The sequence below is a fragment of the Acanthopagrus latus genome, chromosome 24 (assembly GCF_904848185.1).
Source record: "Acanthopagrus latus isolate v.2019 chromosome 24, fAcaLat1.1, whole genome shotgun sequence".
Lineage (NCBI taxonomy): Eukaryota > Metazoa > Chordata > Actinopteri > Spariformes > Sparidae > Acanthopagrus > Acanthopagrus latus.
In genome coordinates, this window is record NC_051062.1 from 11970204 (window position 1) to 11984847 (window position 14644).

The 14644-nt window shown below is 42.9% G+C and overlaps 3 protein-coding genes across 6 annotated transcripts; 2 read left to right on the forward strand and 1 right to left on the reverse strand.

The window, feature by feature from the left end:
* Nucleotides 1–327: 327 nt before the first annotated feature.
* On the forward strand, nucleotides 328–5754 carry LOC119015544 (cyclic AMP-responsive element-binding protein 1-like). Of its 4 annotated transcripts, none has more exons than XM_037091625.1 (8): nucleotides 328–486; nucleotides 1571–1674; nucleotides 1800–1946; nucleotides 2105–2205; nucleotides 2421–2560; nucleotides 3075–3257; nucleotides 3410–3563; nucleotides 3751–5754. In XM_037091625.1, the coding sequence occupies exons 2-8, from the start codon at nucleotides 1579–1581 to the stop codon at nucleotides 3893–3895; spliced, it is 966 nt and encodes a 321-aa protein (XP_036947520.1). In that variant the 5' UTR covers nucleotides 328–486; nucleotides 1571–1578; the 3' UTR covers nucleotides 3896–5754. The 4 variants fall into 4 exon arrangements, with proteins under 4 accessions (XP_036947520.1, XP_036947522.1, XP_036947521.1 ...); XM_037091627.1 differs by having other exon boundaries at nucleotides 1571–1665; XM_037091626.1 differs by lacking the exon at nucleotides 328–486 and adding an exon at nucleotides 493–653.
* Nucleotides 4544–7349, reverse strand: mettl21a (methyltransferase like 21A). The gene is made up of 3 exons (XM_037091629.1): nucleotides 7078–7349; nucleotides 6858–6969; nucleotides 4544–6214 (listed from the first exon to the last, which is right to left on the reverse strand). The coding sequence occupies exons 1-3, from the start codon at nucleotides 7222–7224 to the stop codon at nucleotides 5817–5819; spliced, it is 657 nt and encodes a 218-aa protein (XP_036947524.1). The 5' UTR covers nucleotides 7225–7349; the 3' UTR covers nucleotides 4544–5816.
* A 1094-nt stretch (nucleotides 7350–8443) lies between these two features.
* Nucleotides 8444–13695, forward strand: LOC119015107 (cyclin-Y-like protein 1). The gene is made up of 10 exons (XM_037090772.1): nucleotides 8444–9341; nucleotides 9429–9503; nucleotides 9582–9616; nucleotides 9708–9808; nucleotides 10573–10608; nucleotides 11525–11576; nucleotides 11658–11777; nucleotides 11865–12031; nucleotides 12168–12330; nucleotides 12935–13695. Exons 1-10 carry the CDS (start codon nucleotides 9182–9184, stop codon nucleotides 13049–13051), a joined length of 1026 nt encoding a protein of 341 aa, XP_036946667.1. The 5' UTR covers nucleotides 8444–9181; the 3' UTR covers nucleotides 13052–13695.
* Nucleotides 13696–14644: the final 949 nt, after the last annotated feature.

The window sequence follows — 14644 nt, forward strand, 5'->3', positions numbered from 1 at the left end:
GTTTACTTTAAAAAATAAAATGTAAATACCGTTCTAAAAATTAAACAAAAAAGTAAAGAAAATAAGTTTAATATTGTTTATGATTTTATATTAAATACTATTTTGCATTTGTGTGTAAAACTTAATGTTACGTAATATATAAAAATAATGATACAATATTAAATAGTTATCTTTTTATGTTGAAGTTGTAGGATACAACTTGGCGCATGCGCAAATAAGCACTCGGACGTCCTGCGCTCCCCTCGGCAATCTCCGTCGCTGTCCACCGCTTCCTCGGCAGCTCTCGGGTGTTTCCGCCGCTCTCCGCCTCCCCTCGGGTCCCGTCGGCAGAGCTGATTTTCTCTGTCGTCGTCTCCCTCGTCCTCCTCTCCGTGTTGTTGTTCTCGGTGACGCGACGGAGGTGTAGCCTGACGCGGTCTCTTACGTGTCGGTCTGAATAAAAGTGGAGCTCCGTAGACCCGGGAGTGACGAAGCGAGTCTGTGTTGGTAAGAGGATACGCATCCGATGTTTGCTAAACAGATAGATGGCTGCCCAGAGAAGTTATTTGCGCCTAATATCCGCACAAAGCCAACAAAGAGATCATGGCGGCCGTGTTGCAGAGGCTCACAAAATGAGTCAGTCTCTGCGAGGCTCACTGACTCGCAACACATAGGTATTAATATGGGAGTGGGCTTAAATGTTATTTTCTGTTTATTAAACAATGTAGAAATCTGTTACAGAAGCAGCTAGCCATGTGGGGCTCAGTTATTCCTGTCATTACTGTGTTTTGAGTCAACCTGAGCCCACAAACTGCTTAGTGAAAGTGGGGTGCCCTAGTTGCAAACAAAACTGGCACTGCATGCAGACCTTTCCCTCCAGTTACCCTCACATAGCTAGCAACCTAACGTTATGTGTTGATTCAAGCCGGTTAATGCGATATTTTTTTTGGTTTGTTTTTTTCTACTGTGGTTAAAGGTCACCGTAAAGCGCTAAGCTGCTATATGAGCCGTTAAAATCTGAAATGTCTGCGTTATAGCCTTGGTAAATTTAAAATAATCGGCTGCTAACTGTGCTAACAGCCAATGCATTGCTATTAGCTCGTTAGCATGCTAGCAGAGGCGCCAGAGCGTTTGCCGCTCAAGCTAGCAAGCAGGCTAGCTAGCTAGCTAGATTGCTAAGTGTAAGTTGGAAACACTAACGATAACTCCTCGGCTAACTAGCTGGAGTTAGCTTTAGCCTCCGGGGCTTATTGGAAGTGTGAGGCTCGTTGCTGTATGAGCATTATTGAACCTTAACGTTACGGTGTCATGTCTTGTAAATGCTACGTGCTTTATGTTTTTTTTTTTTTTCGCTACCCTCTTCCTTGTTGGAGTTTCCTCTCAGATGTTTTATAAATGCTGTATATGCTAGCATGTTAAGCTAAGCCACACCCTCTTTCTCATATATCAACAAGCAGTGTGTGTGAGAGGCTCAACCTCCGGTGTCTGCTGCACACCATACAACCCCTCTCTCATTCTCTCTGTGTGCTGTCAGCTCTTGTATTAATCATCATGTTACACGTTCAAACAAGCAGTTTCTTATGTTGTGCAGATTTTTAAATGACCATGGAGGCTGGTGCAGACACACAGCAAAGTGGTGAAACAGCTGTCTCGGAGTCTGAGGCCCAGCAGATCAGTCTGGCCCAGGTAAATTTTGTAAGGAAAAACGATTTAAAATCCACACGTTACACAGTACTTTCCCAAAGTGGCAGTGGAGTGCTGCTGCTGCTGAGAGAGGTGTGTGGATTTGAATAAAGATGAACTGTGCTTATGGGTTGCAGGCGTCCATAGCAGCTGCCCAGGTGTCGTCCAGCAGTCCCACAGTCACCTTAGTGCAGTTACCCAACGGTCAGACGGTCCAAGTGCACGGGGTGATCCAAGCTGCCCAGCCCTCGGTCATCCAGTCCCCACAGGTCCAGACTGTACAGGTGTGACAGACTTTTACTGCACTGATTTGCTTACATGCATCATTTTCAAGTTTGTATGCGATTTCTATATATTTGCAGTGAAGCAGTAAAAGATGTTAAAATGTTGTTTTTTCTGCCTGATTTTCTTTGCTAAATTGGAAGAATTGTTTTTGTTGCAGATTTCGACTGTTGCTGAGAGTGAGGACTCCCAGGAGTCTGTAGACAGCGTGACAGATTCTCAGAAGAGGAGAGAGATCCTGTCCAGACGACCTTCCTACAGGTCTGTGCGACAGCTGCTCACAAATATATTCATGAATTTTCTAGATTTTCTACTTTCCTGTCCACATTTTGAACTCTTTCAAACATTGTGCTACATCTCATGTCTTCTGTGCTTCCATTTAAATCAGCTATTGTTGCATCAAGTCAAAAAATGAACTTGCAAATGCTTTTGAGGTTGAGTAACACAAACGTCTCTTTGAACGTTCCCCTCTGCAGGAAGATCCTCAACGACTTATCGTCAGACGTTCCAGCAGTGCCTCGAATTGAGGAAGAGAAGTCCGAGGACGACACAGCCCCCGCCATCACCACCGTCACCATGCCCACTCCCATCTATCAGACCAGCAGCGGCCAATACAGTGAGTATCATTAGAGATTATTATACAGGAAGTTATATGTTGTTGCGACATTTAGGATTTCCTGCTGTCATGTGGTGTCCTTGTGCTCTTTGCGCCACCAGCACCAGTTGAACAGAAAGTTTCAGTAATCAGATGTTGTATTCTGGTATGATACTGAAATTTAACCAGCTTAAACAACACTAAGGAATGATTAAGACACTGGTACTGTGATGGCACTGCTGTTATCTTGGATACATCAAATCCCTTTTATGATGTTTTATGTGTGAAGAAGTCTCAAAGGTTATATGGTTCAGTGCAAAGAGGGATTTAGCATGTGAAGAGCATTTAACAAGTGAAATGAGCTGCTGCAGTTTGAGGTGTCTGAGTGGTTTAATTTATAAAATGTTGTAGAAAAAATAGATCAACTCAGGAGAAGCTTGCATTGAATTTACTTGTCCCACGCTCTAGATTTGGAGCTCATCACCATGAAGTTAATTTGACACTAGTTCTAACACACAACGTTGTGCCTCTGCAGTTGCCATTACCCAGGGCGGGGCCATCCAGCTGGCCAATAACGGCACAGACGGAGTCCAGGGCCTGCAGACGCTCACCATGGCCAACGCTGCTGGAGCCCAGTCTGGCGCCACCATCCTGCAGTACGCTCAGACCAGCGACGGGCAGCAGATCCTCGTGCCCAGCAACCAAGTGGTTGTACAAGGTGGGGAAATGACTCAACACCATGTTCCACTGAAGCATTGTGCAAATCTATTTTTAAGAATGAAACTGTACGATTTGTAACAGGAAGTGTGCCAAGTTGTTTTTTTTTTTTTTTTTTAATCGCTCCTAACACTGACTGTGTTCTTCCATCAGCTGCCTCTGGTGACGTCCAGGCCTATCAGATCCGCACAGCACCCACCAGCGCCATCACTCCCGGGGTCGTCATGGCAACTTCACCTGCACTGGGCTCAGGTGGAGGCACTGAGGAGGTCACACGCAAAAGGGAAGTCCGGCTCATGAAAAACAGGTATGTGATTTATTATGTTGACTAATGGATGTTTAGTTCCTGTTGTTGCTGTGATATTAATTATTAGGGCGGCAACTAATAAGTTCTGTCGTTTCTTGATCTGTTGATTTCCTCGATTAAGCGATCAGCTGCTTGGTCTGTAAAATGTAGCACGTTTACACACTGACATGGTGTTTATGTCGTGCAGGGAGGCGGCCCGCGAGTGTCGCAGGAAGAAGAAGGAGTACGTCAAGTGTCTGGAGAACCGCGTGGCCGTGCTGGAGAACCAGAACAAAACCCTCATCGAGGAACTCAAAGCCCTCAAAGACTTGTACTGCCACAAATCTGAGTAGAAACGTCACCGAGCGCCTGGCAGGGCCGACGCCGTCTGCCCCCCGTGTACAGAGACTCAGCACAGAGCCATGCATCTGGATGCCACGCCCACCTTTTCTACTCTCGCTTTCTTTTTAAAAAAAAAACTGCTGAAAAATCTGTAAAGTGACTAGACAGGAATTTAAAGAAAAACATACCGACTCCCACTTTCAATTTGAAATTCAGTTCCCATCAGTTTCCCATGAGAAGTGAGGCTGTGTCAGGACGGATGTGTTGGAGGAGGCTACAACTCTACAGGGTCCTTTAGTGGTGAAGTGATGGAACAGACTGTTCTTGTTTTGACGCCATCCATCGGGAAGCATTCCAGTCACTGGTGCCTGGATGAACCGGGCGACATCACCAGCAACGGGGAACTGCTCGATTCCCATCACCACGACCGACGGAACTTTTTAAACCCCCCCTCCCTGCACCCCGAGACTCGCGGATCACGAGGAGGTTACCTTCGTGTGCAACATTTGTAACTGTAACTGCGCTCTCGCATTAACATCTGTTACTTACTAATGCTTTGAACTGTAGATGGGCTGTGTCATGGACTTTTTATCTTTTAGCTCTGTTTGGTTTACTATGTATTGGATTATCTGCTTGCATAATGCCATTGACTTTTTTTTTTTTTCACTTTTTGGCCTTGATAAGACATGAACAAAAAAAGAGAAGCTAATCCACTCTGTTGGGTTGTAAAATGGTTGTCATGTTAAATGCAGCTTTAAGAAAAACACATTAATCGACTTGGTTAAACCTCTCAAGCGGAACATTTCTGGTTACAGAACTCTTGAAGAGTTTATTGGGTCTCTGGTGCATGTTCCCAGTCATAGTAGGAAGGCTCATTGTTTTTGGTTTCTACCAGTGTTGAACCAAAACTACTGTTGTGGTGTAAAACTGTCGGCTTCATGTGATAAAAGGTGTTTGGATTAGATGCAGATGAACAAAAACAAGGTAGTTAAACCAGTGTTTGCCCCTAAAAATGCTATTTTAAAATGTTTTTTCTCTTATTTTTGGATTTTTAAACACATTTTTAAATTTGTTTTATGAATTCATGGATTCCTTTTTGAACAAAAAACCCAAAAATAATGAGCCTGGCTTGTTTTGCGATGAAAAGAAAAAAACCCTGTCTGCATATTTCTGAACAGACTTTGGAGACGCCTCTCTGGAATCGTGGATTCCTCGCTGGTGTGTCACGCTGTTGTTGAACATGTATTTGTTACTGCTAAAGTTTGAATTATTTCTGTGTAAAATAAGAGGGAAAAAAAGGATGATTCTTGCAGTCGGTACCAGGCGCCAGCAGAGCGCCGTCTCCAAACTCTGTTCACAAACAAAGTGGCATGCGCACTTTTCCCTGCATATACAATCCCACCACATTTCACTTCATTCAACAGGAAACTCTAATAAGCGACACAACCTCCTGTACTTGAAAGCAACCCTGCTAAAGCATTGATTATTTAGTGTCCACCAGTGTTTTGTTGCTTATTGATTATCAAGGCATCGTCATGTATTTAGTTGGACTTCATCGGTTGTGTGGAGCGTCAAATCTCACCACGTACGACTCGAGTGCACCAATCAAACACGTGCGACCAAATCCAACCAGACAAACGACTGACGAGAACAAATCGGATATTTTTTAAGACAACGGAATGCCATATTGTTGTATTTTAGGTAAAATGTATCATCATGACATAGTATGCTTTTTTTTTATGTTGCTTTTCATTAATTTTGTATTCACAATTTCTAAATGTCAGCACCGACCTGTATAAAACAGTGCATTATGTTAGAGCTATTGAAATATTACATTTTTGGCAGCTGTTAATAAATGTGTTTCTGGTAATCTTTGATGATTTTTATTTGATTCTTATACAAAAAAAAAGTTAATTATAAAAAGGAAGGCTGTCACAAGTCCCTCTTTGGAGGCAGTTTCCAACATTTATACATGTGGATGTCCCGTTCTTTGTCGTAGTGGACCTCTTCAACCCTGAATGGCTGCTTCAGCATGTCTAAAAAGTCTGTATCCCGCTTGTACCGGATCTTACAGGCCAGCAGCACCACGGTGGAGTCCGAGCACAGGTGCTCCAGAGTCCGCAGCAGCGGCACAAAGGTGTCCTCCAGGTAAACGATGTCGGCCCCTAGCACCACATCGAATCCCCCCGCCGGGTAACGCTCCAGGCCCTCGCCCCAGGTCAGCTCAGACACCACCACCGAGCCCTGGGAGTCCGGGGGCAGGTTCGCCTTCACGTTGGCGGAGAGGAAGTCCAGAGCAGGCTGTCGGTCGGTGATGGTCACTCTGGCTCCTGAAGAATTAGAACGTGACACCGACGGACAGTTCAGAGGTCAAAATATGGAGGATAGAATCTGCTAATATCAGAAATAACGATATAAATGACTCGATAAATTACTTGTATTTGACAGAAAACTACTTTTATCACAGTTATTTAGTTACTTGTACTTAAGAACTGGTCATATGACACATAAGCATGACTTCTGGGTAATTTTTACAACACTACATAGTGCAGGGGGGAAAAGTAAAATAGATAAAATTTTAAAATGAGAAAATGAATTAGTAAATGTAAAATTAAATGGACTTAAAACAAAGGTAAATAAATAAAAGCAGAAATAGCTATTTATTTCACATTTAGTTAATGAATGAAAATATTAATTTCAGTGTATTTAATGGCATATTTATTTATGTTTCATCATTTATAAGCATGTTCAATACAAATTTTGCAACAAATATGATGGAGGACTAACCCTGCTAAAATCACACATAAATATAGAGCATAAACAATACTTACATAAATTAATTCACATGCCATAATACAGAAATAACTGCAAATATAAATACATTTACCTAAATATATAAAAATAATGAAACACTACATGGGAAAAGAGCATGGCATATTAACTGATTTATTGAGCCATGTATGTATTTCTCACCCAGCAGAGCTGCTACGATGCCCACCAGTCCAGTCCCAGCTCCCAGTTCAATCACCTGCCTCCCCTTCACCTCCACCTTCCCCACCTCCAGGTACATGCACATGACCACCGCCTGCAACACAAGAGATGTGCATTTTAATCCAGATGAGGAGTGAGTGAGTGCATGAATGAATGAATGGATGAAGAACAGGAGCAACGTTCATATTAATACATGACTTACTGCATCCCACACGACTGCAGCCACCCCGAGCTGTTTCCAGTCCTGGCTGAGGTGGAGGTCGCGGTTGGCGAACCGAAACTGCGCTGATGAATTGTGGAGTTTGGAAAGCGCGGGTAGAGGATTGTCTACGTACGGAACGAGAGCCATGCTGTAAAATCAACAGAAACTTAAATGGAGTTTGGTGTAGCCATATTTTTACTGACAGTCTGCCAAGCGCATGCGCAGTGTGGTTCTTCTTCTTCGAGGACAGCCAGCTGCGTTAACGGCTCTCTACTGCCATCTTGTGACGTGCAGTCTCTCATTTTTCGGCCAATCATGTAACAGTTAAGCTAAAGAAAACCAATAGGAACGCGTGGTTTATAGTGGGCGTGACTTAGAGGGGGTTTTCTCAAGGGGGCGGTGCCTGCGGCTGAATCCCTCACAGGCCTGTAAAGTTCACAACGCGTAGCAGCGACGCAGTTTCCGGTTTAAATGCGTTCCTGCACTCAAAATAAAAGCACATAAATTACCTATTCTGCACAGAGGTATGGAGGTTTTATTTATTCATTTATTTCTATTTCTCCATGTAAAGATTCTCGCCCCTTGCTGTCAAATAATAATTGTAGCGAAGTAAAAAGAATAAAACTTTCTCTCTTTAACTCCAATTATATTCCACTGCAGAATAATCTTCTAATTACATACTAGATTAATCAACTGAGAAAATCAGAATCAGAATCTGAATCAGAAATCCTTTAATGTCCCGCAGACAGGGAAATTTGTTTGTCACAGCAGTCTCGGGATATTACAAAAACAAGAGCAATAGCAAAATAGACAATATAGAATAGACAATATAATTAAAAAGGAAAGAAAATAAAATCGGATTTACGTATATACATATTTACACATTATAGTGCAAGAATGGACAGTCATTTTTAATCTACAGATTTTAGCTATGTAAAAAAAATAATAACAATAATTAAATATGTAAAAAAAAAGAAAAAAAAAAAGAAAGAAAAGATTAAAATAGTGAGAATCAGCCTCACATTTACCCTGAATGACATTTTCACAATGTCAACCAGTAGTTTAAACCTCTAAATAAAATAAAAAATAATTGAAATAATTACATATCCTGACATTTGACAAGCTGGAAACTTATTTGCCAATTTCCCATGAAATAGCAATAATAATAGGTATTAGTCAGTGTTTCAGCTGTACATTTTCATATGATTGGTGTAACTAAAGCTGTCAAATAATAATTGTTGTGTAGTAAAATCAAAAATACAAAATCTTTCTCTGAAACATAGAAAATGTCACTTTAAGTGCCAAGGTGACTTTTATTTTGAAAGTCTGCCACCGGATGTTACCTCTGAACTTTACAGCTTCGGCTCGTTTGACATCCAAGACGTGTCCTGCAAATGCGACGAGATGGGAGCTAACGCTGGCTATCTTTTTAAAATCCCAGCACTCGCCTCCTCACAGCTTCCATAGCTACCTCTACAGTCTTTTCCCGGCGGGTGAATCAACGTTATAGCCTCGTAAAAAAAGCCTGTTTTTTAAAAAAATATATATTTATCGTGTCGGAGGCTTCAAGCTGCAGTGAAAATGGATTGATCCATGCTGCTAAAGAAGGAGAAGAAGAAGAAGCAGCCAGGAATGGATTGAGGTGCGGGAAGCTAGCGTTAGCCGGCTAGCCATGGAGGGAGACAGAGGAGCTTGTGACTTTGTGCTGTTAGTCTGCGTGAAATGAGTTGAAATTAGCCGTCCACCGTCCACAAAAAAACAAAAAACTATCCAGTCGACGCATGGAAATGTTGTCAAAGTGCGCCAGTGCTATGCTGCGCACACGCCCTGAATATGTCAGCTGCCCTGCACATACCGCAGACACCCAGTTGGCTGTCAGAACATAGATCCCATTATACACTGAAGACTGGATTTCTCACCTCCCTAATATGCTGAAGCTAGATCATTTTAGAGATTTTAATATCAGTCTTTTATCTCAGCCAGATCTAGTTTTGGAGATTTAAAAGATTCAGATTGGACTTCTAAGTTGCAGTGGAGTGAGTAGTAGGCGGTCCCCCCCCCCTCTCAGTTGTATGGGCTGTAGCAGGACTGCTGTAGGTCAACCATGGGAGGCTCGGTGTCCTGCTGCATCTCTCCAGGGGAGAGTCCCAAGATCCACAGGCGAGAGGTGGAGCTGGAGGAGTGTCCCATCACCACCACGGAGGACGTGAGCGAAGACACCGGGACCTACCTGCAGCACATCAGCGACCGGGAGCTCCCTGACGGTGGGTGTCCAGCATCCGGATGCCACACACCTGAGATTGTACGTTTAAAGACGGTTTGTGTTAATGACTCGTTCTCATGTGTTTCAGAACTGGCCCAAGAGGCCAACCCATCGGACCACCCGAGAGCCAGCACCCTCTTCCTGAACAAGTCGCAGACAGACGGTCAGTATTCGTCCTCTCACCATCTCCAAGTTTGGTATTTTTTCATCGCCTGATCGAGTTCTTTTCTACCCGTTCCAGTGCGTGAGAAAAGGAAAAGCAACTACTTGAATCACGTAAGTGTTCGAGTGAGGCTTTGTGCTTGAAATGCGTGGGATCTCTCCAGTCATGTGCCTTTTTTAAAGCTATCTATGTCTTCTCTCGCAGATGTCCCCGGGGGTCCTGACTAAAAAGTACAGCTCCTGCTCGACGATATTCATCGACGACAGCACGGTCAGCCAGCCCAACCTCAAGAGCACGATCAAGTGGTAGGAGACTTTTCCTCCGTCTTCTGAATATCTTCACAGGAGCAGTTTTAAGGATTTTACTGTGCTGGTTTAGAAAAGCTAACATTTGTGGGGCTTTTTCACTGGCTTGACTGCTTGAAGTCGAACCGTGCCACGCTGATTTGCTTTTCTGCTTTTCTTGTAGCGGCACCCAAGGTGGCTTCTTTTTACTGTTTAAGGTTGTTTGCTCTCAGCTGTTGCGGGAGTCACGTCTCCTGATTTCGTTGCTTCATTATCAAAGATCATAAATAACAGGGTACTTTTTATTGTGAAGAGTTGATAGGAGATTAAAGGTGTTTATAACCGAATTAGCCAAGCATTTTTTAGTGGCCATTCTGCCGCAGTGCTGCAGGAAGGAAGTGTATTTACAGCCGCTTCATATGACCTCTACCCAAGACGAGCGTGTCATCAGTTAAGGACCCCCGTTCAAGACAGGTAGGGACGTCGTAGTGGCAATGCGAATCACTGCCACGCTTGGCTGACGTGCCAATCAAACCAAATCAAGCCGAGGCAGCATGTGCACGTGGAAAAGCCCCATTGCCTAGCTACCTGTGGATTCAGTCAGGAGTGTTGACAAACCAAATGCGTAATTTTTCTGAACTGCAGACGAAACATGGAGATGTCCCTCAGTGCTAACCGTAACAAACCTGATCTACATGTCAGTCGGTAAAGCTGCAGATATAGGAGGAGCTAACGTCGCACAGATCCTCTGGTTCACTCTCTGTGTCAATTTCTCTCTGTTCCAGCGTCGCGTTGGCGATATACTATCACATAAAAAACAGGTAGGAACATTTTTCTCAAGTTTTGTCATAGATTTTGTTTGTAGAGATGTTGCCATACTGTTTTGTTTGTGCCTTGTACTTTAGTTAAGAGACACACGATGGGGTAGAGTTTATTTGGGGTTTATCAAACTGATGGCATAAAGATGTCGGTGGTGGCCAGTCGGTAGTTAGTCAGATAGTTAGTTAGTTAGTTAGGGAACACACCTTTCGGGTTAGATAGATAGATAGATAGATAGATAGATAGATAGATAGATAGATAGATAGATAGATAGGTGTTGGCCCGACAAATACTACTTGCATTGGAAAGACGCAGTATTGGAAGTGTTAGCTAATTCGACATTAGCCATCATGTAGATAAAACATTTTTTGAAATGGTGAATGAAACCGGAGATTCTGTCAGCTTTTGATCTCATCAGAACAACTTTTCCTCCTGGACTTTAGTAGATACGTTTCTACTTTTGAGTTTTTATCAATCTTTAATGGTGTCATAAACTTTTAAGCCAGTCGTCAGTCAGTCATCAGTTAGTCAGCTAGTTTTGAATCTTTATCGGCATCATAGCAACTTTGTGCCGATTGCCAGTAGTCATTAGATCAGTCAGTTAGGAAACAGAGTGGCCGTGTTCAGGAATTTCATCTTTTTGGCATCACAGCAGTTGGAGGTTCCACAAGACTCAAATGAACACAAAGTCTTATTTTGTCAGTGGAGAAAAGTTAGTGAATCAAATTGCAAATCAGTGGTAGTTCAGATCACCTGTCCTGCTCGCAGTGTTCATCATATTGTTGATGGGCTACAGAGAGAAAATGACTGAGTCACTGGTTTCTACCACTATCAAGCCCCCACAGATGAGTGAAGGTTAGACTAAGATCCCATATTTTGCACACCTAACATTGACTTGTTAATGTTCTGCCCCTGCAGAGATTCAAACCGCTCGCTGGATATATTCGACGAGAAGAAGCACCCTCTATCGGTATGTTGGTGTGTTAAATGACATAATTACGGTGTCACTCTCTGCTGATTCACTGATAATGATCAACCCTCCGGTCAACAGCGAGAAAAGGTTCCAGATGACTACTCTGTGGTCGACCCCGAGCACAAACTCATCTACCGCTTCATACGAACGCTCTTCAGCTCTGCACAGCTCACTGCTGAGTGCGCCATCGTCACTCTGGTATGTTTACAGTGCACAAGTCAGATAGTTGGTTTAAAAATAACATTGATCATTATGACTAATGTGTACACATCGCCTGTGTGTTAGGTGTACCTGGAAAGACTGTTGACATACGCTGAGATGGATATCTGTCCGTGTAACTGGAAGCGAATTGTTCTCGGTGCCATTCTGCTGGCCTCCAAAGTCTGGGACGACCAGGCAGTGTGGAATGTCGACTACTGTCAGATCCTCAAAGATATCACAGTGGAGGACATGTGAGTGTTAATTTTCCTCCATCAAAGTGTCAGTCACTGAACAAAAAACAATTGTGCACCCTGTTGTTGCTCGATGTCGTAACTTGAAAATGCTGAATTCTTCGACCGACTGTCTGCTTTGTTCCACGCCCTGCAGGAATGAGATGGAGCGCCACTTCCTGGAATTGCTCCAGTTCAACATCAACGTCCCAGCCAGCGTCTATGCCAAGTATTACTTTGACCTGCGCTCACTGGCTGACGACAACAACCTCAGTTTCCCTCTGGAGCCGCTGAGCAACAAGCGGGCCCAGAAACTGGAGGTGAGTTTGTGTCCACATCGGACGTTTGTATTGCGCCTCCTTTCTGTGACAGGGTGGGCAACAGGTTTTGTGTTGTTCCTCTGTCGATGTGTCATTGAAGTCGATCCTGCGAGCACGTGTTTGACTTTGTATGAATTACTTGCATTGCTGTAGATCTGTAGATTTTACCCCTACCCCTCGTTTTCAAGTCCATCCTTGCCTTTATAGGTAGTGGTTGAAATCTCCCTCTATGAAAAGTGAATTGTGAATGCTGTATATCAGGCAGTGCCTCAAGGGAATTTCAGCCCATCTGGCATGTGACAAACGACCGCTTGGACTTGAGGATGACCTGATTTGAATTGCAGCAACATCCACACCAGGTCCACTGGTTTTGCTGATATTGAGCTTGTTGTTGCATCGTGTCACGAAGCTCTTTATCAGTCCTTTGTTACGCCTCTGTGAAAACAGTATCTAAGTGAAAACAGTGTGTTATTTTGGACTTAAACTGTAACTTGACTCATAGGTGAAGCAATGTTTTTTTTGTCTCTCCAGGTTTAGTCTGAGTCTTTGTTTTCCTTACTTTGTTGTTTAGGTTGTAACCTGCTTTGTGTTTATTTGTCTCCAGGCCATCTCCAGGCTGTGCGAAGACAAGTACAAGGACCTGAGTAAAGCTGCTATGAGGAGGTCTATCAGCGCAGACAACCTGGTTGGCATCAAGAACGCTCAGGCTGTGCTGTCTTAAGTCAGCGACGGCCATCTTGCGTACGGCGAGGAGGTGGAGCAACGAGCTTAGAGTGACACTACAGTCAGGAAGTCAGATAGCAGTTGCCAAGAGACATTTCCGAAGTAGATTAATATCAGTAACTGACAAGTTCATTTACAATTTCAATGTCAACGTTGGGGAGAAACAAAGACCAGAAGTTTACCATTCAATATCACTTAAATATAATGAATCCAGTCGTTACGTGTTCATTACAAGGAACTTAAGCTATCAGCCTTTAAAGCATGGTAATTTGGTGAAATATTTTGCAGATTGTCACTTTTTTGTTTTTGTTTTCAAATGATGGATGTGTAACTTTGGAAGGAATCCGCATGAAAATGCTTCCAGAAGTCACAAAATGAGGACCTCATCTTCTTCTTTCATTATTTTTTACATCAGCTGATCTTTTGAGGAGTACTTTCTCTGGCTTCTGGCCTCATCTCTCGACCAGCCTTGCCCCCACTCCTTTATTCACACGATGACAAACTGTCTTGAACTACCCTGTGGTGTAGTTCTGCACATGGACAAAGAGTAGACTTTGTTTTGCTTACTATGTAGGCCCCTATAGCTGTGAAATGTACGAGACTTTATTTAAATCAAATAAATTTCAGTCGCTGTTTAAAGTCGATGCTGCTTAGTTGGGAAATGTGTTGTGGGATTTCTTTTGTGTGTGTTTTGGGTGTTTGGAAAAGAAGTGAAACAACCATGACACAAAAAATGGTGAAGAGTGCTTGAAGAGTCACAAGCAAAGATGTAAAATACAGTCAAACACAATCACATATTTAACTCAAGATTACACAGTTGAATTCAATAGTTGGATGAGTGATTGCTGGTCTCCAGAATATGCCACACTAAGCACCTTAAATCCTTTAATATCCATATTTATTCCCCTAAAACTGAATATATCAGTCTAAAGAAGTCAGTAAGTGTTCATAAGTTCAGTTATTAGAGCAACTATAGTTACTCAACGAAAATCACCAGGAAAGAGAGGCACTGGAGAGCCCGTTAAGAGGAGATTGGGTCCATATTTTGATGCTGTCTGCTTCAGAAACGCAAGAAAAACGAGGGATGTACCACTCTGCAATGTTCTCAGTTCAGGGTATGTTATCTTTGCTCTAATATACTGTGAATTTAAGGGCATTTCAAGCCGTACTTCTGGATATTCCCATGCCATGCAGGCCCATGATTGCCCTGATTATCGACTTTACATTGTCACCTAGCCATGATAATTGGATGATTAGGCACTTTTCCTTGACAACGTGTGAAGACTAATTTCCTACAGGTAAGACAATCGTTTGAATGCCAGATTGGAGAAGGCACCACTATGACCTTCTGTGCAGTTGCCAGGTAACCTAACTGTAATGTCTTTGCTAGACTGCCTTTCTTTACTGTTTTAGAGACATTTACCATTTTTTTAATTGAAAAAAAAAATGAATATCTTAATCTCAGCTAATCGGTTTCTTTATTTTCTGACAAGCATTGTTGAACCCTGATACATCTTTCTACATCTTGCACATTACAGTGCAGAGTTACTGTCTCCACACCTTCGGACAGCGGCTAATTCCGTAACAGCCC

What these genes read in the sequence shown, in the direction of transcription:
- LOC119015107 (XM_037090772.1), top strand. Translation starts at nt 9,182, where the DNA reads ATGGGAGGCTCGGTGTCCTGCTGCATCTCTCCAGGGGAGAGTCCCAAG. An exon ending in TACTATCACATAAAAAACAG is followed by an intron (nt 10,609 to 11,524) that starts GTAGGAACATTT and finishes CTGCCCCTGCAG; the next exon opens with AGATTCAAACCGCTCGCTGG. An exon ending in GATATCACAGTGGAGGACAT is followed by an intron (nt 12,032 to 12,167) that starts GTGAGTGTTAAT and finishes CACGCCCTGCAG; the next exon opens with GAATGAGATGGAGCGCCACT.
- LOC119015544 (XM_037091625.1), top strand. Translation starts at nt 1,579, where the DNA reads ATGACCATGGAGGCTGGTGCAGACACACAGCAAAGTGGTGAAACAGCT. An exon ending in GTCTGGCCCAGGTAAATTTT is followed by an intron (nt 1,675 to 1,799) that starts GTAAGGAAAAAC and finishes TATGGGTTGCAG; the next exon opens with GCGTCCATAGCAGCTGCCCA. An exon ending in CAACCAAGTGGTTGTACAAG is followed by an intron (nt 3,258 to 3,409) that starts GTGGGGAAATGA and finishes TTCTTCCATCAG; the next exon opens with CTGCCTCTGGTGACGTCCAG.
- mettl21a (XM_037091629.1), bottom strand. Translation starts at nt 7,224, where the DNA reads ATGGCTCTCGTTCCGTACGTAGACAATCCTCTACCCGCGCTTTCCAAA. An exon ending in CTGCAGTCGTGTGGGATGCA is followed by an intron (nt 6,970 to 7,077) that starts GTAAGTCATGTA and finishes CTTGTGTTGCAG; the next exon opens with GCGGTGGTCATGTGCATGTA. An exon ending in CATCGTAGCAGCTCTGCTGG is followed by an intron (nt 6,215 to 6,857) that starts GTGAGAAATACA and finishes CTAATTCTTCAG; the next exon opens with GAGCCAGAGTGACCATCACC.